This window comes from Salvelinus alpinus, chromosome 4, assembly GCF_045679555.1.
Source record: "Salvelinus alpinus chromosome 4, SLU_Salpinus.1, whole genome shotgun sequence".
Taxonomy (NCBI): domain Eukaryota; kingdom Metazoa; phylum Chordata; class Actinopteri; order Salmoniformes; family Salmonidae; genus Salvelinus; species Salvelinus alpinus.
Window position 1 is genome coordinate 83,987,971 of NC_092089.1, and position 25,529 is coordinate 84,013,499.

At 39.5% G+C, this 25,529-nt stretch overlaps 1 protein-coding gene across 4 annotated transcripts in view; it reads right to left on the reverse strand.

The window, feature by feature from the left end:
* Nucleotides 1-11,345, reverse strand: part of LOC139574569 (glutamate receptor 1-like) — a 200,176-nt gene extending 188,831 nt beyond the window's left edge. For all 4 annotated transcript variants that reach the window (XM_071399283.1, XM_071399282.1, XM_071399286.1 and 1 more), the window contains exons 1-2: nt 11,001-11,345; nt 10,620-10,754 (exon numbers count right to left, since the gene is read on the reverse strand). In XM_071399283.1, coding sequence (XP_071255384.1) covers nt 10,620-10,754; nt 11,001-11,313 — 448 coding nt within the window. In that variant the 5' untranslated portion in view covers nt 11,314-11,345. The remainder of the gene's footprint in view (nt 1-10,619; nt 10,755-11,000) is intronic.
* Between the last annotated feature and the right edge of the window lie 14,184 nt (nt 11,346-25,529).

The following is a 25,529-nucleotide window of genomic DNA, read 5'->3' on the forward strand; positions in this document are numbered from 1 at the left end:
CTCTAGTACTAATTCCTATTGGTCCTCTAGACCAGGCTATAATACTGTAGTACTAATTTCTATTGGTTCTCTAGACCAGGCTATAGTACTGTAGTACTAATTCCTATTGGTCCTCTAGACCAGGCTATAATACTGTAGTACTAATTCCTATTGGTCATCTAGACCAGGCTATAATACTCTAGTACTAATTCCTATTGGTCCTCTAGACCAGGCTATAATACTGTAGTACTAATTCCTATTGGTTCTCTAGACCAGGCTATAGTACTGTAGTACTAATTCCTATTGGTCCTCTAGACCAGGCTATAATACTGTAGTACTAATTCCTATTGGTCATCTAGACCAGGCTATAATACTGTAGTACTAATTCCTATTGGTCCTCTAGCCCAGGCTATAATACTGTAGTACTAATTCCTATTGTTCATCTAGACCAGGCTATAATACTGTAGTACTAATTCCTATTGGTCATCTAGACCAGGCTATAATACTGTAGTACTAATTCCTATTGGTCCTCTAGACCAGGCTATAATACTGTAGTACTAATTCCTATTGGTCCTCTAGACCAGGCTATAATACTGGAGTACTAATTCCTATTGGTCCTCTAGACCAGGCTATAATACTGTAGTACTAATTCCTATTGGTCCTCTAGACCAGGCTATAATACTGGAGTACTAATTCCTATTGGTCCTCTAGACCAGGCTATAATACTGTAGTACTAATTCCTATTGGTTCTCTAGACCAGGCTATAATACTGGAGTACTAATTCCTATTGGTCCTCTAGACCAGGCTATAATACTGTAGTACTAATTCCTATTGGTTCTCTAGACCAGGCTATAATACTGTAGTACTAATTCCTATTGGTTCTCTAGACCAGGCTATAATACTGTAGTACTAATTCCTATTGGTCCTCTAGACCAGGCTATAATACTGTAGTACTAATTCCTATTGGTTCTCTAGGCCAGGAGATTTGGAGAGGAAGCTCTTTTCTATCCTCTTATTGATCTGGATGTCTTTGTGTGGCCCCAGTCCATTGATCAGACCTGGCTTAGGGCTCACACACACACACACACACACACACACACACACACACACACACACACACACACACACACACACACACACACACACACACACACACACACACACACACACACACACACACACACACACACACACACACACACACACACACTTCCTTTAAAAGCCCTCAGAGAGAAGAGAAATGATGCTGCAGAAGATTATAGTGACAACAGGAATCTGGTTAGCTATGGATTCCAATTAGATGTTGTGATGCTAGAACTGGGTGGTTTGGTCAGTCATAGAAATAACATTACTAGAATAGATAATTGTGGTAATCATTTTGCTAATACTATTTATTTTTGTATCTCTATGTGGTCACTTAGAAGGATAACCGGGGAAAAAAACAGAGGCTTCTTTTTAGCATAATATATATTACAGTTATGAAGGAATTGTTATTTTACTAATGTAGTTTAATTGTGAATGTTTATTTTGTCATACATGGCTAGCAATTCTTAATTGTAATGTTAAATTGTATTTTGTTTACAATATCTCTTCACCAGATAACCAACGTTAAAGCAACACCTCACCAACATATTCATTCAACACCACACTGGAGTTATGACCTAATGGCCGCAGGAGATTTGACATGAAATCAGCTATTTATGCCTCCACTCCGTCCCTATTCTAAAGCCAGTCAATGGCAGATTATGGTGATGTCAACGCTAACCAAGGGGAAGACTGACTCGTACTCCCTGTTTGGCTCAAGGTATCCATTCCACTGCAGTTATATTTAACCAGGGAAACATATAGAAAGAGAGTCAAGCTAGATCTTCCTATGAACATGTAGGCTACACACACACACACACACACACACACACACACACACACACACACACACACAGACGAACAAACATACACACACAGAGCGCGCACACACCCACACTGTCGATGACTCAACAGGAGAAATACATCATAGTTTCCTCAACGTCAGCCATTTTCCTTCTACACCATCTATTCTGTTCAGTGTGTACTCTCACCTTTACTAGTTCACCCAACACCCAACTGTTAGACTCCCTTGTGCCCTATTCTGTCTCCCCCAGCAGGTGTTGAAGAGAGGGGATGCAGATGGTGAGGGGTGAGTGTAGGGGGAGGCAGGGGGAGGACTGGAGGAAGTGGGTGGTCATATAGACTGCTGCCCATATCGCAACCTATTCCCTATCTAGGCCCTATGAGCACTGGTCTAAAGTGATGCACTAAATAGGGCATAGGGTTCCATTTGGGGTGCAACCCATACAGGCCTCAGCCCCGCTGATGAGTACCTCCCTCATCCGGAGGAGCTCCATTCATCCACAGGCACAAGGAGCCATTCAGCTACTGCCTCTAACTGCCTTTAACCGTCATAGCCCATAACTGCCCAGGCTTATTCACACACACACACACACACACACACACACACACACACACACACACACACACACACACACACGCAAACAAACACACACACACACACATATGCAGATGCACAAATGCACACACACACACACACACACACACACACATGCATGCAAGCAAGCACACACACACAGACACACCCAGATGCACACACACACCGACAGATGAACAAATACACACACACACACACACATATTCCACACACACACACACACACACACACACACACACACACACACACACACACAGATATTGACACGGATAAACTTTCATACACACACTAAGTAGGTCATCATAAAGTCAAGATTGCAAAATGTATTTTAATGTTAACCTTTTCTACATCCTCTTGAAGCAAAGACACACAGAGAGAAATGGTGTCACTGTCTTCTCTGCCATATGTACATCACCTCTAACCAGAGTCACTGTTTGTGTTATTTACATGTTAGTCATTTAGCAGATGCTCTTATCCAGAGCGACATACAGGAACAATTAGGGTTAAGTGCTCAAGGGCACTTTGACAGATTTTTCACCTAGTCGGCTCGGGGATTAGAACCAGCAACCTTTCGGTTACTGGATGAACTCTCTAACCGATAGGCTATATGATGCATGTCACATCAAAGCCTGTCTGTCTCAGCTAACAGGATCTGATCTGTCCCTTCACGTTAGGGACGGAGAGAAGCAACGGAGCAGAGAGGAGCGAGATCACTGCTCACTCACCACAATCTGGGAATGTGTTGTCATCACAGCGGCTGCCAATACCCAGCTCAGCTCAAGGGTTGTTTAGCACAAAAAATGGTTTAGAAATACAAGTGGCCTTTAAAAGACTCAGACAAGTTAGGTTTCCATCCAATTGTTGACAGATTTTCATGTGAATATTCTCAAATCTGCTTAAAACTATATGTGCATTTTCCCACCACAGATGTTTCCAATAAAGTGTATTTGCTGCAGATAAAAGACTGTGTGATGATCTAGTGCACATAAAAATACATTTTGTGGTTAAATTTACATGTACTGAATAAAAAATACAAGTGAAATGGGTTTCCATGGCATTTTCAACTCTACTGATGGGTTTCACACAACAGAATGGTATTATATAGGGAGTGTGCCCACTCCGGTACGACGGCACGCAGAAGCAGTACTGTGTCAGCGCGCTGCTGGCTAGAGCGCACGTATAGCCTACATGATGAGATTAGTATTGACAAAACGAGATTATTTGAATTCAAACAGCAGTCAAGCATCAATGATCATGTCACCAGAATACAACCCTGGATATTTATCAGAAAGAAGCATAGATGATCATGTCACCAGAATACAACCCTGGATATTTATCAGAAAGAAGCTTCAATGATCATGTCACCAGAATACAACCCTGGATATTTATCAGAAAGAAGCATAGATGATCATGTCACCAGAATACAACCCTGGATATTTATCAGAAAGAAGCATAGATGATCATGTCACCAGAATACAACCCTGGATATTTATCAGAAAGAAGCTTCAATGATCATGTCACCAGAATACATCCCTGGATATTTATCAGAAAGAAGCTTCAATGATCATGTCACCAGAATACATCCCTCGATATTTATCAGAAAGAAGCTTCAATGATCATGTCACCAGAATAAGACCTTGGATATTTATCAGAAAGAAGCATAGATGATCATGTCACCAGAATACATCCCTGGATATTTATCAGAAAGAAGCTTCAATGATCATGTCACCAGAATAAGACCTTGGATATTTATCAGAAAGAAGCTTCAATGATCATGTCACCAGAATACATCCCTGGATATTTATCAGAAAGAAGCTTCAATGATCATGTCACCAGAATACATCCCTCGATATTTATCAGAAAGAAGCTTCAATGATCATGTCACCAGAATACATCCCTGGATATTTATCAGAAAGAAGCTTCAATGATCATGTCACCAGAATACATCCCTGGATATTTATCAGAAAGAAGCTTCAATGATCATGTCACCAGAATAAGACCTTGGATATTTATCAGAAAGAAGCTTCAATGATCATGTCACCAGAATACATCCCTGGATATTTATCAGAAAGAAGCTTCAATGATCATGTCACCAGAATACATCCCTGGATATTTATCAGAAAGAAGCTTCAATGATCATGTCACCAGAATACATCCCTGGATATTTATCAGAAAGAAGCTTCAATGATCATGTCACCAGAATACAACCCTGGATATTTATCAGAAAGAAGCTTCAAGCTCATCACTGTGCACTTTCACCACCCTGTGAAGTTCATCACAACTTATTTAATCTGTAACCTAATAAACTTCATGCTTTCCTGACGACATCGCATGACTCCAAGTTTACTTCGATATGATGGTCATTCTATCAGTGTTTCCACCGACATTTCTCGCATAATTTATTTTACAGACACAAAAAGATCCCACCTCGTCTACCGTATTTTGTTTTGTCGACATTTGAGAAGTTTACCGAAACATTTTCTGTTTCCATCAGGCCTGTCCTGATATTTATGATCCTGATAAACATGCTGTTTCTTCCCCTTCGTGCCCTATGTGTGTGTGTGTGTGTGTGTGTGTGTGTGTGTGTGTGTGTGTGTGTGTGTGTGTGTGTGTGTGTGTGTGTGTGTGTGTGTGTGTGTGTGTGTGTGTGTGTGTGTGTGTGTGTGTGTGTGTGTGTGTGTGTGTGTGTGCCCTCCGCTAAGCAGTGATCATGCAAACAGACGGAGGACTAAGCAGAGTGTAAACTGTGATGGAGGAGAATCCATAGCAGTTTCTCTGTTTTCAATCCACACACCATCTCTCTTTCTCTACACGTCTACTCCCAGAGCTACCCAGAGAGACGATACACAGCACCACCACACTGCAGCAGAAGAAGAGGAGTGGACTGTCTCTCTAGGCCCAGGCATCCCCCTCTTCAGAGCTGGGTTTCTACCGTCCTGGAATCAATGGATCCATGTTCCGTTACTTCGTCCACTACACTGGATGACCCTATTGTCTTCAAGTGTGTGTGTGTGTGTGTGTGTGTGTGTGTGTGTGTGTGTGTGTGTGTGTGTGTGTGTGTGTGTGTGTAGCCTACCATGTTCACTTCTGGCTTCATTCACAGAGATACATCAACACTAAGGTCATGGTGGGATTATTTATGCTTCATTAGAGCGCAGTGTCTAAGACCGTAGTCTGAGAGAGGAGGGTGAGGGGGGTGACAAAGATGAGGCGGTTGATGAATATGAGGAGGTAACTCTTATTTGGAGTGTGAGGAGGGGGTAGTCCTTGTTAGATATCGCTGGAGAGATGAATATGGACACTGACAGTAGGGTAGTCTACACCATGTCCCTTTAGAAGATACTTCCCATATAAGTGTATGGAAGCAGGTCACCCATATTTCAAATGTATGGCTCCGTAATTTGAATGGGAATCCCTCATGTGATGCTACAGTCATATTGCATTAGATATCATATGTTACAGTCATATTGCATTAGATATCATATGTTACAGTCATATTGCATTAGATATCATATGTTACAGTCATATTGCATTAGATATCATATGTTACAGTTATATTGCATTAGATATCATATGTTACAGTCATATTGCATTAGATATCATATGTTACAGTCATATTGCATTAGATATCATATGTTACAGTCATATTGCATTAGATATCATATGTTACAGTCATATTGCATTAGATATAATATGTTACAGTTATATTGCATTAGATATAATATGTTACAGTTATATTGCATTAGATATCATATGTTACAGTCATATTGCATTAGATATAATATGTTACAGTCATATTGCATTAGATATAATATGTTACAGTTATATTGCATTAGATATCATATGTTACAGTCATATTGCATTAGATATAATATGTTACAGTTATATTGCATTAGATATAATATGTTACAGTTATATTGCATTAGATATCATATGTTACAGTCATATTGCATTAGATATCATATGTTACAGTCATATTGCATTAGATATAATATGTTACAGTTATATTGCATTAGATATCATATGTTACGGTCATATTGCATTAGATATCATATGTTACAGTCATATTGCATTAGATATAATATGTTACAGTCATATTGCATTAGATATAATATGTTACAGTTATATTGCATTAGATATCATATGTTACGGTCATATTGCATTAGATATCATATGTTACAGTCATATTGCATTAGATATCATATGTTACAGTCATATTGCATTAGATATCATATGTTACAGTCATATTGCATTAGATATAATATGTTACAGTTATATTGCATTAGATATCATATGTTACAGTCATATTGCATTAGATATCATATTTTACAGTCATATTGCATTAGATATCATATGTTACAGTCATATTGCATTAGATATCATATGTTACGGTCATATTGCATTAGATATCATATGTTACAGTTATATTGCATTAGATATCATATGTTACAGTTATATTGCATTAGATATCATATGTTACAGTCATATTGCATTAGATATCATATTTTACAGTCATATTGCATTAGATATCATATGTTACGGTCATATTGCATTAGATATCATATGTTACAGTCATATTGCATTAGATATCATATGTTACAGTCATATTGCATTAGATATCATATGTTACAGTCATATTGCATTAGATATCATATGTTACGGTCATATTGCATTAGATATCATATGTTACAGTCATATTGCATTAGATATCATATGTTACGGTCATATTGCATTAGATATCATATGTTACAGTCATATTGCATTAGATATCATATGTTACAGTCATATTGCATTAGATATCATATGTTACAGTCATATTGCATTAGATATCATATGTTACAGTCATATTGCATTAGATATCATATGTTACAGTCATATTGCATTAGATATCATATGTTACAGTCATATTGCATTAGATATCATATGTTACAGTCATATTGCATTAGATATCATATGTTACAGTCATATTGCATTAGATATCATATGTTACAGTCATATTGCATTAGATATCATATGTTACAGTCATATTGCATTAGATATCATATGTTACAGTCATATTGCATTAGATATCATATGTTACAGTCATATTGCATTAGATATCATATGTTACAGTCATATTGCATTAGATATCATATGTTACAGTCATATTGCATTAGATATACTGTATGTTAAAGTCATATTGCATTAGATATCATATGTTACAGTCATATTGCATTAGATATCATATGTTACAGTCATATTGCATTAGATATCATATGTTACAGTCATATTGCATTAGATATCATATGTTACAGTCATATTGCATTAGATATACTGTATGTTAAAGTCATATTGCATTAGATATCATATGTTACAGTCATATTGCATTAGATATCATATGTTACGGTCATATTGCATTAGATATCATATGTTACAGTCATATTGCATTAGATATCATATGTTACAGTCATATTGCATTAGATATCATATGTTACAGTCATATTGCATTAGATATCATATGTTACAGTCATATTGCATTAGATATCATATGTTACAGTCATATTGCATTAGATATCATATGTTACAGTCATATTGCATTAGATATCATATGTTACAGTCATATTGCATTAGATATCATATGTTACAGTCATATTGCATTAGATATCATATGTTACAGTCATATTGCATTAGATATCATATATTACAGTCATATTGCATTAGATATCATATGTTACAGTCATATTGCATTAGATATCATATGTTACAGTCATATTGCATTAGATATCATATGTTACAGTCATATTGCATTAGATATACTGTATGTTAAAGTCATATTGCATTAGATATCATATGTTATGGTCATAATGCATTAGATATCATATGTTACGGTCATATTGCATTAGATATCATATGTTACAGTCATATTGCATTAGATATCATATGTTACAGTCATATTGCATTAGATATCATATGTTACAGTCATATTGCATTAGATATCATATGTTACAGTCATATCGCATTAGATATCATATGTTACAGTCATATTGCATTAGATATCATATGTTACAGTCATATTGCATTAGATATCATATGTTACAGTAATACTGCATTAGATATCATATGTTACAGTAGTACTGCATTAGATATCATATGTTACAGTAATACTGCATTAGATATCATATGTTACAGTCATATTGCATTAGATATCATATGTTACAGTAATACTGCATTAGATATCATATGTTACAGTAATACTGCATTAGATATCATATGTTACAGTAATACTGCATTAGATATCATATGTTACAGTAATACTGCATTAGATATCATATGTTACAGTAATACTGCATTAGATATCATATGTTACAGTAATACTCCATTAGATATCATATGTTACAGTAATACTGCATTAGATATCATATGTTACAGTAATACTGCATTAGATATCATATGTGACTTAAAATATATCAACTGTTTTGTTTTCTTCTGATTTTCTTTTCTTTTCAAAAGGGAACTGTATCTCTAAGAGGCAGAGATCAGAGATCTGAGGAAAAACATGACAAGTATGTGAAACAGAATAAAAATGGCCTTTAAATTCAAGTCTTGTCTCCAAATAGGAACAAAACACAGAGACAACACGGTTATCAATGTCTAAAAACTCTGCCGGTGAAACTGAATGTCGCACTTCAAGCAGTCCTGGGGAGACTAGTGTGGAAAGAGAGAGTTGTCAGGGAGGAGAATCTATTGTGTTTAATCTGGATTCAACACCCAGCTGCAAAGGCCTGATGCCCGTTTTAAGGGTGTCTTACATGGAGCACCTGGGATATAGCCTACCTTTAGACTTAGCAACTTAAGAAAAATATTTAAAACTCAAGGGCACCTTGTTGTTTAAAATCCCAAAAGCGAAGGCTGGCACACAAAAATAAGCTCAAGTTATTTTTCGTTGTATCATGTTTTTTTCTTGCTTTCAGCAGACTGGGAATAGATTGTGCTACCAGATCACCTTGATCTTTAAAACATGTTACAAAATCACGTCATTGTCTGCATCTGTTAAGGGAAGGTGACTGTGACACTAATACTAAAACGATTAGGTTAAACATGATTTGATTTGGGCATCCAAGGGGCAGACATAGGCTGTGCGATGACGACACGTGATCGATTCGTTGGTTGATGTACTTACAAGAGAGTAACGTCTTAACTGCTTGACCGGTGACAGCCTTTGATCCGCGGTGCTTCGCAATAAACTATACATCCTCCTTACGCGTCTGAGTGTCACCTTACACGCTCGCCCCCATGTAAGTGACCTCATCCATAAAGAATATGATGTCCAAGGGTGAACGAATGGAAAGGTCTACGATGCAAACATTTCTCCTACAGTGTTCCGTTAATTAAAACCCTAATTTAGACGTGTTCCTGAAACGCACAGAGACAACCTTATGAACTTGAGTGAGTCACGGCGGTTGGAGCCATTTGAGTGGTATGGCGTTGTTGGCTAGGTTACTGTAATGAGAAAGCGAACCTGAGCCGCGCGCTTAACACTTTAATGAAAGTATCTGGTGCCAGCTGAAGCTAAACGAATACAAATCCGTCGCTAATTAGGAAAAGCGCTTTGTGGTAACAGGTTTCTCCTGAATGCCGGTGGGAAAGGGGGGTTGGTTGATCTGCGCTAACGGCAGATAATATTTCAAGCGCAGGAAGCGCATGTTGGCTTGTGTAGGGGGAAGGGTGTCATAACGTAATACATTAAAAAAAATATATAACCACTTTGTTGCGTCTGGTTATAATGTTTGTAGCCTACATGTATACTACTGATATGGGTAGATTGTCAGAAAAATCTGTTCATAGCACTGAGGTCTCTCTCGCTCACAAGCCTCTGACGAGAAAGAGAGAGAAAGCGAAGCAGATGGATCCACAAAAGCACACATTCTCGGACCCTCTTTACAGTGAGCGAATAACCAGCTGTAATTGCATATATGATATCTCCAACTATCAATGACAGACACATTTAAATAGTAGGAAAATAATTTCAGGACAAGCGTTGGCCAGTGATCTCGTTGAGCAGAAGGACAACAACAGATTGATCGTATGAATAAATAACATATGAGGCAAACTAGGAAATAACTGGGAAGGATGGGTGGGATGAGGATAACAGAGACCGTGGGGGAAAGGAAAGACTTACAGGCATATGTCATGGAGAAGCTGTTGCCCATCTTGACCATATCCACCTGCGGCACCAGTTTGGGGATATCCTGGTGGTGCGAGAGCGCGAACCGAAACACCTCATATTCGTGAGATTCGGTTGGGAATAGTCCCCCTGTGAAAGATACAGAATCCGCGGTTATTTATAAAACGTCTCTCTGCAAACTAAACGCAAACACAGAACAGATAAATATATCTGGACTGTTTTATCAGCAAAAAATGTTGAATACAACTTTAAAGCTTCGGAAAAGGTATATTTGTCCATACAAATAGGCCTATGACAAGAAACCAAATTTGTAGCCTAAATAAATAAACAGTTAAAATAATTTTGCCAGACTTCATTTTACTTCATTTCACCTACCTATATTGATGTTACTTGGAAAACTTGAACCCAAGCACATCCCCAGAAAACTGGTGTACAGGAGGGTGAAGCTTCGCTGCATATTTCCTTTTGCATTGGCGAAGAAAAAAGAGCCGAAATCCAAGCATAGATCTTTCCTCGGTGAGTTAGTGTATACCTCCTCTTCCCCACTCCTTTTTTCCCAGTTGCAGATGCTCTTACAACAACATCCATCCAACGTCGAGAGAGAGCATGCAACTGCAGTCACTGTCTTCTCTCTCCTCCCGCTCTTTCTCTCGCGCGCTGCTGATGCCCGCTTGTCCTCGGCTGTCATGATACCGAGCGGTGACTTCAACTCTAGCCCCTACCCACCGAACGCACCCACGCCTCTCAGGCGACGCTGGGGGGGGGGTCTCGCGGGCGCTCTGTTTCTATGTTGTTTTATATACTTGGAATTGGATTGAAACTGTCATAATGGCTATGGTTCCTTGGTTCATCTGGTGTTTTATTAGTGTATAACGTTTTCTTACCTCTGAATTTGACATCATTCTACGTATTCCACTCAAATGCACCTATGGGTGAATTATGCACCACATAATCTTTGCGTAATTGCACTGTTTACATGTGTTTTTTTATGAATGCCAGCAAAGCCACTACACAACACAACACTAAGCAATACATTAATGGCACTATAACAGTGACAAACGGTGCCCACAAACTGTTAGGGCCTACATAAAGCTGTACCAACAGCAGAGCTTTCTTTCCAGCACTCTGGAGTGAATCCTTACCACTGCTACACCTGGCTATCAGCGGAGCCTTGTCTGGCAGCTAAACAGTTCATTCAGCCTCATTTACTACCTTTCTAAAAAACCATAGCTGATATGGCTGACTTGCTTAAACAAATGTGGTTACTATTGACTCCTTGTGGATTTGTAAGTCGATAATAACCGCATTCTCCTTCAATAATAACGAAAGCCAATATGAGTTTTTACTTTTGAACCATACACAAACATTTTTACATTTATGTTCAGTAAATTCATAATGTTTATTCTTATATCATTAACACTTAGCTCTAACTATAAGCAAGCGCAAGCAAACGAGCTGCGATGAGGTAGGCCTATTGGTTCAGCACTTTGTGTCACACCCTGATCTGTTTCACCTGTCTTTGTGCTTGTCTCCACCCGCCACCAGGTGTCTCCCATCTCCCCTCATTATCCCCTGTGTATTTGTATCTGCATTTTCTGTTTGTCTGTTGCCAGTCGCCTTGTCCTGTCAAGTCCTACCAGCATGTTCCTGTGTTTCCTGTGCTCTAGTTTTTGTTTTCCTAGTCTTCCCAGTTCTAACCTTTCTGCCTGTCCTGACCCTGATCCTGCCCACTGTCCTGTACCTGCCTGACTCTGATTTGGATTATGACTCTTTGCCTGCCTTGACTTACCTTTTGCCTGCCCCTTGTACTATAATAAACTCTGATACTCGTACTATCCACCTCTTGTGTCTGCATCTGGGTCTTAGCCTGAGTCCTGATAGTACAAACGGGCCGTGACTGACCCAGCAGACTCGGACCAGCTCCGCAATGCCGTCTCATTCCTAGGAGCCACCATTGGAAGACACAAGGAGTTACTTCAGGGTCTTATGGAAGGATTCCAGACCTTGGCGGAACGCCATGACCGTGCCTTCAATACTTTTCTGGAGCAATTCCACGGATTGTCTGTTAGGCAGCCCGCCACTACAGTAACCTCCCAGACTGTCAGTTACCCGCTACCAGCGCAGCTTCTCCCCAATCTACTCCGGCTTCCCGAGAACCCTGCTTACCTCCTCCGGAGCGCTACGCTGGAGCTACACTGGAGATCCAGGATCCTGCCGGGCATTTCTCTCCCAGTGTTCTCTCATCTTTGAGCTGCAGCCCTTTTCATTTCCCTCTGATTGCTCAAGGATAGTGTACTTGATAACGCTGGGTAAGTAAAAGCGTCTGCTCTGACGTCCGGCAAAGGCCGGTTGAAGGCACAGCTGATGGAATTACATCTGCGGACCAGTCGTGGTGGTACGGCGGGGCGTCGTGACGACGAAGGGACCGGGCCAGATGGCGAAAGAGGTATTGTAGTTGTGGTCAGTACGTTTGCTAGCCGGGAGATGCGCCTGGCTCAGGGCTAGCTTCGGGGCTGGGTCACTCGGTGGCAGCTAGCTAGCTGTGATGATCAGGAGTAATGGTCCAGGGTTTATGGCAGGAATCCGGCGTGGTAGTGGAGAAAAACAGTCCGATGCTGGCAGGTATTATCCAGGCTAAAAAACGTCTGGTGCCTGAGCAGATGGTGAAGGTCACTAGCAGTGGCTAACAATGACTAAATAGCTAGTAGCTAAGTAGCTGGCTCGCCTCTGATGCAAGTTTTGGATATAAGGTCTAAAAAAATAGCGGATCCATGTCACATTGAGTGAGACGGGTTACTGGAAGGTATATTTAATTTAAAGATGGAAAAAGAGATTGAAAAGAAATTGGAATATATACAAAAAAGACGAAAAATACAAAAAGTAAATGAGAGGACGACAAACCACATCTGCACTGCTACGCCATCTTGGTCGCCAAGATTACAGCACCCTGGCTTCCCTTTGTGTATTATAATACACAAAGTAAGCAAAGCAATGAAATCATTTCAATATTGCCTAGAAAGATGAATAAGATAGTAATGAGATAGATGTATATAAGCAATAGGCCTAGAACAATTGAGATGTACAAACCATGGCATACGGGAATGATGAGCAGATAAAAAGCAATCCGTAATTACATTAATGAGTGAGCTAAGATGGACGTAGTAAATATAACTATTTCTTCAGCACTTTTGAAATGTGCAGCGACAGAATTCAGAACATGGGCCGTTCTTACAGAATTCTCCCTTATACACCAAGTCAGAACAGTAGGATGAATAAAGGGGGCACATAAGCAGACAATGAAATATCTTACAATATTGGATGATGACATTTCTCTAAAACAGGCTATAGGCCACATGTGCACCACTAAGTCAGAACGATAGGCTAAGTTCTGAGACGGAAAGGGACCAAATTATTAGGGTGAGGCACATGGGCTACAAACAACTTACTACACAACATACACTTAGCATACCTTTCTTAGCTACAGTTTACATATCTCCCTGGCATATTACATAATTTATGGAACAGCATACAATACATTTTTGGACTCAACGTTGTTGTGCTGTGCTCACTTGAACAGGAAGGTGACGCAGTGGTCCAAATTTTGTCATCAAACTTTGTCATCAAAGTCTGGCGTTCTCTGGATTCATGGTGCTTTCAAGACAACTGGGAATCATGATGTCAGTGATCTTCAGGTCAGAGCTCTAGAAAGAGGCCCAAATTCCCGAACTTGGGATTCCGAGTTGGATGACGTTCAAAACCTATTTTTCCAGTCAGAGATCATTTTTTCAGAGTTCCCAGTTGTCATGAACTCACTGAAGTCTGTGATTTCCCAGTTTCCAGTTGTTTTGAACGTGGCAGAAGTCATGCTTGATTGACAGCATTGCTAATATATTCAACCTTTTCTGGCCCTTGGTGTTGCGTGTGAATGTTTATCCTTTTAAGCTTGGAAAAGCAGGGGTGTAAAGTACTTAAGTAAAAATACTACTTAAGTAGTTTTTTGGGGTATCTGTAATTTACTTTAATATTTATATTTTTGACAACTTTTACTTTTACTTCACTACATTCCTAAAAAAACATATTGTACTTTTTACTCCATACATTTTCCCTGACAACCCAAAGTACATGTTACATTTTGAATGTTTAGCAGGACAGGGAAATTGTGAAATTGATGTAGTTATCAAGAGAACACGTGGTCATCCCTTCTGCCTCTGATCTGGCGGACTCACTAAACACAAATGCATCTTTTGTAAATAAGTGTTGGAGTGTTGGAGTGTGACCCTGGCTATACGTACATTTAAAAAACAAGAAAATGGTGCCGTCTGCTTTGCTTAATTTAAGGAATTTGAAATGATTTATACTTAAGTATATTTTAGCAATTACATTTACTTTTGATACTTAAGTATATTTAAACCCAAATACTTTTAGACTTTTACTCAAGTAGTATTTTACTGGGTAACATTCATGTTTACTTGAGTAACTTTCTATTAAGGTATCTATACTTTTACTCAAGTATGACATTTGGGTACTTTTTCCACCACTGTGGAAAAGAGACCCTTTCAGACAGATGTTTTAAACCCTTAAACCCAGACCTGGACCACACACCCTCTCCACCGAAAAGCAGGCAGGGTAAGCAAAAAGTGATTGCATTGCAACGCTTGCAGTTAGCCACTGATTCCTTCCAAACCACTCATTGTTGAATTTGCGATTTCCAACTTGTTGTGTAATGTTTATGTCCAATGGCCGATGAGCAGCTATACGTTTTATCTATAATTTCTCTTCATATGTTAAGGATGGAAATTTTGCCAGTAGATTGTTGACATGTGTCATGATGATGACTGAGTTGTCTAGCTTGCTAGCTAAGATTTTGAAAGTGTGATGTTGACATCATTTTATCTGTGGCCAATGACCTTGAGCCTTCTTGGAGGGGTATTTCTAATGTACATTATTGGCAGCACCCAAGAAGGTTTGAACTGCCTAGCTCTACCTGTAGATTCTGCAGTGATGTAGCATCCCCATGAGTGACAGAACACTGAGCCAATCACTGCGCAACTAGAGAACATTACCAACGCATATGCTCTGTATTTTCCGCTGGCTGCCCCTCCACCATAGAAAGCACTAAGCTAGGCTGAAACACATGCATTTTGGAGATGCCATGCTCAGTTAAGCAAGAAAGAGATCCCCCCCCCCCCCCGACTGACGGTCACCAGCGATCGGCTCGTAGGCTACGCTTCATGTTCTATCCTGCTGGTTTGTATGCAAAGGGCCTACCGTCGTTTTCATGTACATGTATGGTTCTTCTAATGGCCTAAACATTCATGGCTGTAACCACTTTAAGATTAGGCATTAAGAATAACTATGGGGGAACACAAGCACACACGCAAGTATGACTGTTTGGTACCTGATAAAGGGTGTGTAATCTGTAAGGTTAACAAAACAGCTTTTACAGTCAAGTCCTTCCAATTACTTCCTTTTGGACACTGATTGCATCCCAAATGGCACTCTATTCCCTGCATTGTGCACTACTTTTCACCAGGGGCCCTGGTCAAAAGTAGTGCACTGCGTAGGAAATAGGGTACTATTTGGGACGCACCCTATATGTAAGTATGTACCCTCTCCTATGCCTCCGGATCAGTGCTTCATCTCTATGGATCAACTGCAAGGTTAAACAGCAGCCCTCGTATCCGTGTGGGTGTTGATTGCACTTGGCGTTGTAGATGTGATGCCCCTGTACTTGTTTATCAAATGAAGTAGTAAATCCTTCCTTTGACACAATTAGGATTAGGGATAAGCTTGTTTATCAGACCCAGCCAAGGCACTTTCTCCTCAGCTAACTGTAAAATTGCTTTCTCCTCAGTTATTGTCTCCAGAAAATGAAGTAGGGTATTAACATATTTTCTCAGACAATGCCATCTGGAGAGAGTAGGAGGCTTTAAGCTGAAGTAGTTTCTTCTTGTTTCCAATTTAACAGAAATGTTACTGATAAAACCATAGCAAAGTTCTTCCTGTCAGAGACACTTCAGTCACAGAGACAATGTAGGAGAGGAGAGGAAGTATGATTAGTAATAAATATTGATGGGTGTTGAATTAATCCCAATGTGAAGACTGTTTTTAATTTAAATGTTTTATTGTCTTACGAAGTATCTGCTCAGTATAATATCAGCTACAAACTTCCAAGACAGAAACATGGTGTTTTCTGCTCCTTCTAGAGAGTTTTTCCTAGCCACTGTGCTTCTGCCTCTGCATTATTGGTCGTGGGGATTTTAGGCTGGGTATCTGCAGAACACTTTATACTGTATATCAAGGATTTTAGTATTGGTCAGGCTGTCTTGTACACTTTCACAGCTAAAAGCTGAATTGCAGTATACAGACAAAAAGAAGGGGGAAAAAGAACCGTTAACAGTTAGCTAGCTGAAGAAAAAAGAACAGTTAACAGTTAGCTAGCTGAAGAAAAAGAACAGTTAACAGTTAGCTAGCTGAAGAAAAAGAACAGTTAACAGTTAGCTAGCTGAAGAAAAAAGAACAGTTAACAGTTAGCTAGCTGAAGAAAAAAGAACAGTTAACAGTTAGCTAGCTGACGAAAAAAGAACAGTTAACAGTTAGCTAGCTGAAGAAAAAGAACAGTTAACAGTTAGCTAGCTGAAGAAAAAAGAACAGTTAACAGTTAGCTAGCTGAAGAAAAAAGAACAGTTAACAGTTAGCTAGCTGAAGAAAAAGGAACAGCTAACAGTTAGCTAGCTGAAGAAAAAAGAACAGTTAACAGTTAGCTACCTGAAGAAAAAGAACAGTTAACAGTTAGCTAGCTGAAGAAAAAGAACAGTTAACAGTTAGCTAGCTTATGAAAAAAGAACAGTTAACAGTTAGCTAGCTGAAGAAAAAGAACAGTTAACAGTTAGCTAGCTGAAGAAAAAGGAACAGTTAACAGTTAGCTAGCTGACGAAAAAAGAACAGTTAACAGTTAGCTACCTGAAGAAAAAGAACCGTTAACAGTTAGCTAGCTGAAGAAAAAGAACAGTTAACAGTTAGCTAGCTTATGAAAAAAGAACAGTTAACAGTTAGCTAGCTGAAGAAAAAGAACAGTTAACAGTTAGCTAGCTGAAGAAAAAGAACCGTTAACAGTTAGCTAAGATAAGAAAAATAACAGTTAACAGTTAGCTAGCTGAAGAAAAATAACAGTTAACAGTTAGCTAGCTGAAGAAAAGGAACAGTTAACAGTTAGCGAAATGATGAAAAAAGAACAGTTAACAGTTAGCTAGCTGAAGAAAAAGAACAGTTAACAGTTAGCTAGCTGAAGAAAAAAGAACAGTTAACAGTTAGCTAGCTGAAGAAAAATAACAGTTAACAGTTAGCTAGCTGAAGAAAAAGAACAGTTAACAGTTAGCTAGCTGACGAAAAAAGAACAGTTAACAGTTAGCTAGCTGAAGAAAAATAACAGTTAACAGTTAGCTAGCTGAAGAAAAAGAACAATTAACGGTTAGCTAGCTGAAGAAAAAAGAACAGCTAACAGTTAGCTAGCTGAAGAAAAAAGAACAGTTAACAGTTAGCTAGCTGAAGAAAAAAGAACAGTTAACAGTTAGCTAGCTGAAGAAAAAGCACAGTTAACAGTTAGCTGGCTGAAGAAAAAGAACAGTTAACAGTTAGCTAGCTGAAGAAAAATAACAGTTAACAGTTAGCTAGCTGAAGAAAAAGAACAGTTAACAGTTAGCTAGCTGAAGAAAAAGAACAGTTAACAGTTAGCTGGCTGAAGAAAAAGAGCAGTTAACAGTTAGCTAGCTGAAGAAAAAAGAACAGTTAACAGTTAGCTAGCTGATGAAAAAAGAACAGTTAACAGTTAGCTAGCTGAAGAAAAAGAACAGTTAACAGTTAGCTAGCTGAAGAAAAAGACCAGTTAACAGTTAGCTAGCTGAAGAAAAAAGAACAGTTAACAGTTAGCTAGCTGAAGAAAAAAGAACAGTTAACAGTTAGCTAGCTGAAGAAAAAAGAACAGTTAACAGTTAGCTAGCTGAAGAAAAAGAACAGTTAACAGTTAGCTGGCTGAAGAAAAAGAACAGTTAACAGTTAGCTAGCTGAAGAAAAATAACAGTTAACAGTTAGCTAGCTGAAGAAAAAGAACAGTTAACAGTTAGCTAGCTGAAGAAAAAGAACAGTTAACAGTTAGCTAGCTGACGAAAAAAGAACAGTTAACAGTTAGCTAGCTGAAGAAAAATAACAGTTAACAGTTAGCTAGCTGAAGAAAAATAACAGTTAACAGTTAGCTAGCTGAAGAAAAAGAACAGTTAACAGTTAGCTAGCTGAAGAAAAATAACAGTTAACAGTTAGCTAGCTGAATAAAAAGAACAGTTAACAGTTAGCTAGCTGACGAAAAAAGAACAGTTAACAGTTAGCTAGCTGAAGAAAAATAACAGTTAACAGTTAGCTAGCTGAAGAAAAAGAACAGTTAACAGTTAGCTGGCTGAAGAAAAAGAACAGTTAACAGTTAGCTAGCTGAAGAAAAAAGAACAGTTAACAGTTAGCTAGCTGAAGAAAAAGAACAGTTAACAGTTAGCTAGTGTCGTGGAGAATCGTCTCAGAAATATAACACTCATAAGAACTTGTGAAATCAAATAGACTTTTAATACAATGTATCACAAGCCGGAACGATCCGCGGATCCCACACCGTTTTCCAGAGCCCTAGCTCTTATATTTATACACACATAGCATTATGTCCATCCCTCATGTAAATGAAGTTTCTTCCCTTAAGTCATTCGCCACCATTATCTTTTAGTTCAGGCTTCCTGCTTGTTCACGCCCAATAACGCCCATATCTGCTTTCAATTAGATTATAATGGTGACAGGACCCTCTCTTATCCTAAAAATAATATATGTCTATCTATCCTATAGGCCTTCGTCTTTTTAGAAGCAGCTGACTATGGGTCCCTCTATCATTAGTGTGTCAGCAGACCATGGGTCTTTTCCTTTCATTAATGTGTCAATGTACTCTTTGTTTTATTTGCCTTTATTGAAATCAGCAGACTCTGTGTCTCCCCTATCCTTAGTGTGTCCAGTTGTCTTATGCGCCTATGTGTCTCCCTGTCTTCCTGTGGTCTGTTTTTAATGTTCAGCTGTCCTATACGTCTATGTGCTGTCCTATACGTCTGTGTTATCTATGTGTCTCATTTACTCCCACACTAGCTGAAGAAAAAGAACAGTTAACAGTTAACTAGCTGAAGAAAAAGAACAGTTAACAGTTAGCTAGCTGAAGAAAAAGAACAGTTAACAGTTAGCTGGCTGAAGAAAAAGAACAGTTAACAGTTAGCTAGCTGAAGAAAAAAGAACAGTTAACAGTTAGCTAGCTGAAGAAAAAGAACAGTTAACAGTTAGCTAGCTGAAGAAAAAAGAACAGTTAACAGTTAGCTAGCTGAAGAAAAAAGAATAGTTAACAGTTAGCTAGCTGAAGAAAAAAGAACAGTTAACAGTTAGCTAGCTGAAGAAAAAAGAACAGTTAACAGTTAGCTGGCTGAAGAAAACAGAAACAGAGAGCATCCAGGTCGCTAGCTTCAGAGAGTGCCTGCTCCCGGTGAAGGCATCTATTCTGCTGGTAGCCGAGTTGGATGCTAGGGACAGGAGTGATGATGGTGAGGGTGGTGACAGCTGCTGACAACTGCTGAAGTAAAAAGGGCTTCATAATTGTTTTTTTATTGATTGATCACATTAGCCAAGAATTTAGAAAAAAGATACGAGTGTGTGATCAACGGACAATGGGCTCCCTCAAACCCTCACCATAGGATAGGCCTGCTACACACCGACATAGCACCATATATGACCTGCTACCTCCCTCTCCAGAGGAATATTCATGATTCATGTGTCTTTAGCATATCTAATCCACTGTAGTGCAAATCTCACCACATAGCAAAGAAAGCAAACAAAGGAAGTGGTAGGAGGAGTATCAATGTAAATTCATTACATAACTTGTATTATTGTGAGCTGTATAGAACGGTATGTGTTCTCTCTGTGTTCTGCCTTCTGTGTTCCATGTTCTCTTGTGTTCTTTCAAAGTGTAATGACTTCTTTGTACTCTCTGATTTGAAAGTCGTGATAAACTCAAGGGGAAAGTGATTGGCTAGACCAGACATGGGCAAACTACGGCCCGCGGGCCACATACGGCCCGTTAGGCTTTTTAATCCGGCCCGCCGAACTTGTCCAAATTATAGTAAAAACCTCCTTTTTTTCCCCTTTCCCTGCAATGCCCACGTTTCCCCAATAAATGGCGCACTCAAAACACATTGACCGTTGTTGGAGTGGCGCGTATTTCTCTTTATTTCACTTTAATTTTCACTTCGTTTCACGTCACCATTAAGCGAGAATTGCCACAACAAAACTAACTCCAGACTTTGATGCACTGGCAAAAAAGGGAGACCAACAACACTGTTCCCACTGAAATGGTGAGTTTTTCTGCTGTGTTATGAAAAAATGCATATGGAAAGTTTGGAAGTGCGTCTTTTAATTAAGAGCAATGCGCATTTACGCACAGCAGCGGTACAGTAGCTTTATTAACACGCCGCACATCGCTCTTAATTTAAATTTAAATTTTCAGCTGCAGGTAGGATATTTAATACAGCCTATGTCTGTGTGCTTGGCAAAGATACACGTGTACTGTTTGCGCGTGAAGGCGAGGGCGTCCGTGGCGAGTTTGTAGAGCGCGCGGTCAGGACAATCCATCCATGATTTTGCGGTGTTTAACACAAGTAGATATTATTGAGCTTGAGTATTTCGTTGTGTAATAATATGTTTTGAATGTTGAAAGTGATTCCATTTTTCAATAAATGTTGATTTCTTTAACTTTGCACCTTCGATTGAAACATATTAAAAACAGACGCAATCTTGATAAATCACAGTGCGTATGTTATTTTAATCTATTTACATTTCCTCATCCCGGTATCTGCGAAATAGTATGTAAATGCCATATCTTGCATATTCCTTGAGACAAATTTATTAACTGATAAGGGCTATTTTTCACATTTGAAAGACAGTTAATAAATTGGGTTGTAGTGTTCTTACTGTGCTATGAGGTTTGCACACACTACATTTAATGCTTTAGTATATCCGGCCCAAACACTCCCTCCAAATGCTCCTGGCCCGGCCCCTCTGTCAAATTTTAGAACCCATTGTGGCCCGCGAGTCAAAAAGTTTGCCCACCCCTGGGCTAGACCAAACTGGAGAGCTGATGCATATTGTTCTAAGCTAAATGTATGAAAACTAAATCAATACAATTCACCATAGATGTGGCACTAGAATGATTTCACCCCTCCATTTGCTCATTCGATAGAACTCACATAGCCATATTTTAAGATTATAATGAGCAGGTGGTGTTGCCATTCAAGGTTGTAGGTTAGTCTAAGGCTGTCTCAAATGGCACCCTATAGGGCACTTCTTTTGACAAGGGCCCTATGAAGCAGTAGTGCCCTATATAAGGAATAGGGTGTCATTTGGGATGCATCCTAGGTAAGGATAGAAGAAATGTCAGAGCCATGCTGGTAATTTAGCTTGGGTATCGCTGCTGTCTGTCTGTCTGTCTGTCTGTCTGTCTGTCTGTCTGTCTGTCTGTCTGTCTGTCTGTCTGTCTGTCTGTCTGTCTGTCTGTCTGTCTGTCTGTCTGTCTGTCTGTCTGTCTGTCTGTCTGTCTGTCTGTCTGTCTGTCTGTCTGTCTGTCTGTCTGTCTGTCTGTCTGTCTGTCATAGTGCCAGAGGGAGTATGTTTCTCAGGAGGCGACAGGAAGCCTAACAGCTTCACAGATGAGGATCAGGAGAATAAAACAACGCTGTCAAACCTCAGAGAGAGGGGGGGAGAAAAAGAGAGGAGGAGTGAAAGGGGGACGGAGAGAATGAGAGAGAGGGGAAGGGAGTGATATAATGAAAAAAGAAAGAGTAAGGAGAGAGAAGAAGAGAAAGGATAAATGGTGATTGATAGAGAGACCTAGAAAGAAGGAGAGAGAGAGAGAGAGAGCAAAAAAGCAAAAACAGAATGAGAAAAGGAAGAGAGATGGAGGAGAGAGAGAAAACAGGTAGAAATGTGATTTGATTTACTATAGCAGAAAAAAAACAGACAGAAGGACAATGAATCACTTATAACCCTAACCCTGTTGTCACACCTCCCTCTGTGTTGCCTTTAAAATGGATGGAGGTGGATGTGTCCAACGTACAAGGTAGGCCAAGGCCTCAATGAGACATGTACAAAACACAACACACTGCTGAAATTAAACACAAATAAATAAAATCACACCATAACCAAATTGGTTCCTGTCTCTTTAAAAAATATTCAACCTGGCTGTTTGGTTTGATTGGCTCTGGACAGATTAGCCTTTATGTCACAAGCAGGAAGCAATAACGGAGTCTGATGGTTTTGACTTGTTACCCGCTTTGTCTGCAGGCCGGCACTCTTGATTACACCACTTGTTGACTGACAGCCAGACAGGGAGGCAGAGGAGGCAGACGGGTCGGGGAGGGAAGTGTGTTAGTGGGGCTAGTCTGATTGGACTTGAACGGATGCCTGGGAGCGAGGGATCAATATGGAACCTGGAGGTACGCCGTGCCTGAGTCCAAGTTCCCGTCTTAATTGGGACGAGTTATTGACGGTAAGCTTAATTAGTCACATTGGCAATCAATTGGCCACGTATGTGTCCCAAATGGCACCCTATTCCCTATAGAGTGCCCTAGGCTACATTTGACTAGAGCAATATGGACCCTGGACAAAAGTAGTGCATTATTTAGGGAATAGGGTGCCATTTGGGACACAGCTGTGTGTTGAATAGATAGAGAACTAGAAGGATTTGTGTTAGATAGATAGAGAACTAGAAGGATGTGTGTTAGATAGATAGAGAACTAGAAGGATGTGTGATAGATAGATAGAGAACTAGAAGGATGTGTGATAGATAGATAGAGAACTAGAAGGATGTGTTAGATAGATAGAGAACTAGAAGGATGTGTGATAGATAGATAGAGAACTAGAAGGATGTGTGTTAGATAGATAGATAGATAGATAGATAGATAGATAGATAGATAGATAGATAGATAGATAGATAGAAGGATGTGTGTTAGATAGAAAGAGAACTAGAAGGATGTGTGATAGATAGATAGAGAACTAGAAGGATGTGTGTTAGATAGATAGATAGATAGATAGATAGATAGATAGATAGATAGATAGATAGATAGATAGATAGATAGATAGATAGATAGATAGATAGATAGATAGATAGAAGGATGTGTGTTAGATAGAAAGAGAACTAGAAGGATGTGTGATAGATAGATAGAGAACTAGAAGGATGTGTTAGATAGATAGAGAACTAGAAGGATGTGTTAGATAGATAGATAGAGAACTAGAAGGATGTGTGTTAGATAGATAGATAGATAGATAGATAGATAGATAGATAGATAGATAGATAGATAGATAGATAGATAGATAGATAGATAGATAGATAGATAGATAGAAGGATGTGTGTTAGATAGAAAGAGAACTAGAAGGATGTGTGTTAGATAGATAGAGAACTAGAAGGATGTGTGTAAGATAGAGAACTAGAAGGATGTGTGTAAGATAGATAACTAGAAGGATGTGTGTAAGATAGAGAACTAGAAGGATGTGTGTTAGATAGATAGAGAACTAGAAGGATGTGTGTAAGATAGATAGAGAACTAGAAGGATGTGTGTAAGATAGATAGAGAACTAGAAGGATGTGTGTAAGATAGATAGATCAGAAGTGTCTTAGAGGAGATATCTTATTAGATTTCAATGTTATTAGAAGTGGAGATGAGCTGGTTGGGTTGTTTGAGATGCAGGGTGCGTCCAAAATGCATCTTATTTACTATATAGTGCACTGCTTTTGACCAGAGCCGATAGTTGCATACTATAGGAAATTGGGTGTCATTTGGGACTGAACCACATTGTCGTACAGAGGCATCTTTATATTGTTGTTTTTGAGGTGAGTGAAAAGCTTGACTTGAATAGGTAGAACTGTTTTGTATGGTGATAATCACTGTGTTTCATACATATTCAGTGGTGTTGTGTATGAATGAGAAAGTGCATGCAGAATGACCACAAATCACCAATAACAAACAAAGGAAAGAGATACAGTTCTGCATTTAACTGACAGACAATGGGATAACGGAGGAGACTCAAACTAGAATTTTCAAAGGCTCAATCCATCTCTCTCTCTCTCCTCCCCCTCTCACTCCTTCCTCCTCTCTATCGCTCCCTCTCTCTCTTCCCCCCTCACTCTCTCTCCCTCCTCCCCCTCTATCCACCTCCCTCCCTATTCCCCCTCTCATATGCCGGCTGCATAATTGCCTTTCCGTTCGGCTGCCCGTGGGGCGAAGTGGGGCCCTCACAACGTCACCTTGGTAATAGTGATTGATGGAGTCGATACTCCTCCCCGGTTCCAGAACATCAGGCATCTCCGCACACAGACATGACACATTTTCTAGGAACAAATTATAATCTGCGGGCTCGTGATTAATCCCTTCTGGGGACAGGGAAACATTGTGAATACCTGTGAACTTGTCTACAAGGAGACAGCAAGCGCTGCCCTGTACTACAGAGTGTAGTCATGGTGGAGGGTAAATTACTGTACCATTGGGTGGGCTTTCGTAGGTATAGAGGTGGAGGTGGATGTAGGTATAGAGGTGGAGGTGGAGGTAGGTATAGAGGTGGAGGTGGAGGTAGGTATAGAGGTGGAGGTGGAGGTAGGTATAGAGGTGGAGGTGGAGATAGGTACAGAGGTGGAGGTAGGTACAGAGGTGGATGTAGGTATAGAGGTGGAGGTGGAGGTAGGTATAGAGGTGGAGGTGGAGGTAGGTATAGAGGTGGAGGTGGAGGTAGGTATAGAGGTGGAGGTGGAGATAGGTACAGAGGTGGAGGTAGGTACAGAGGTGGATGTAGG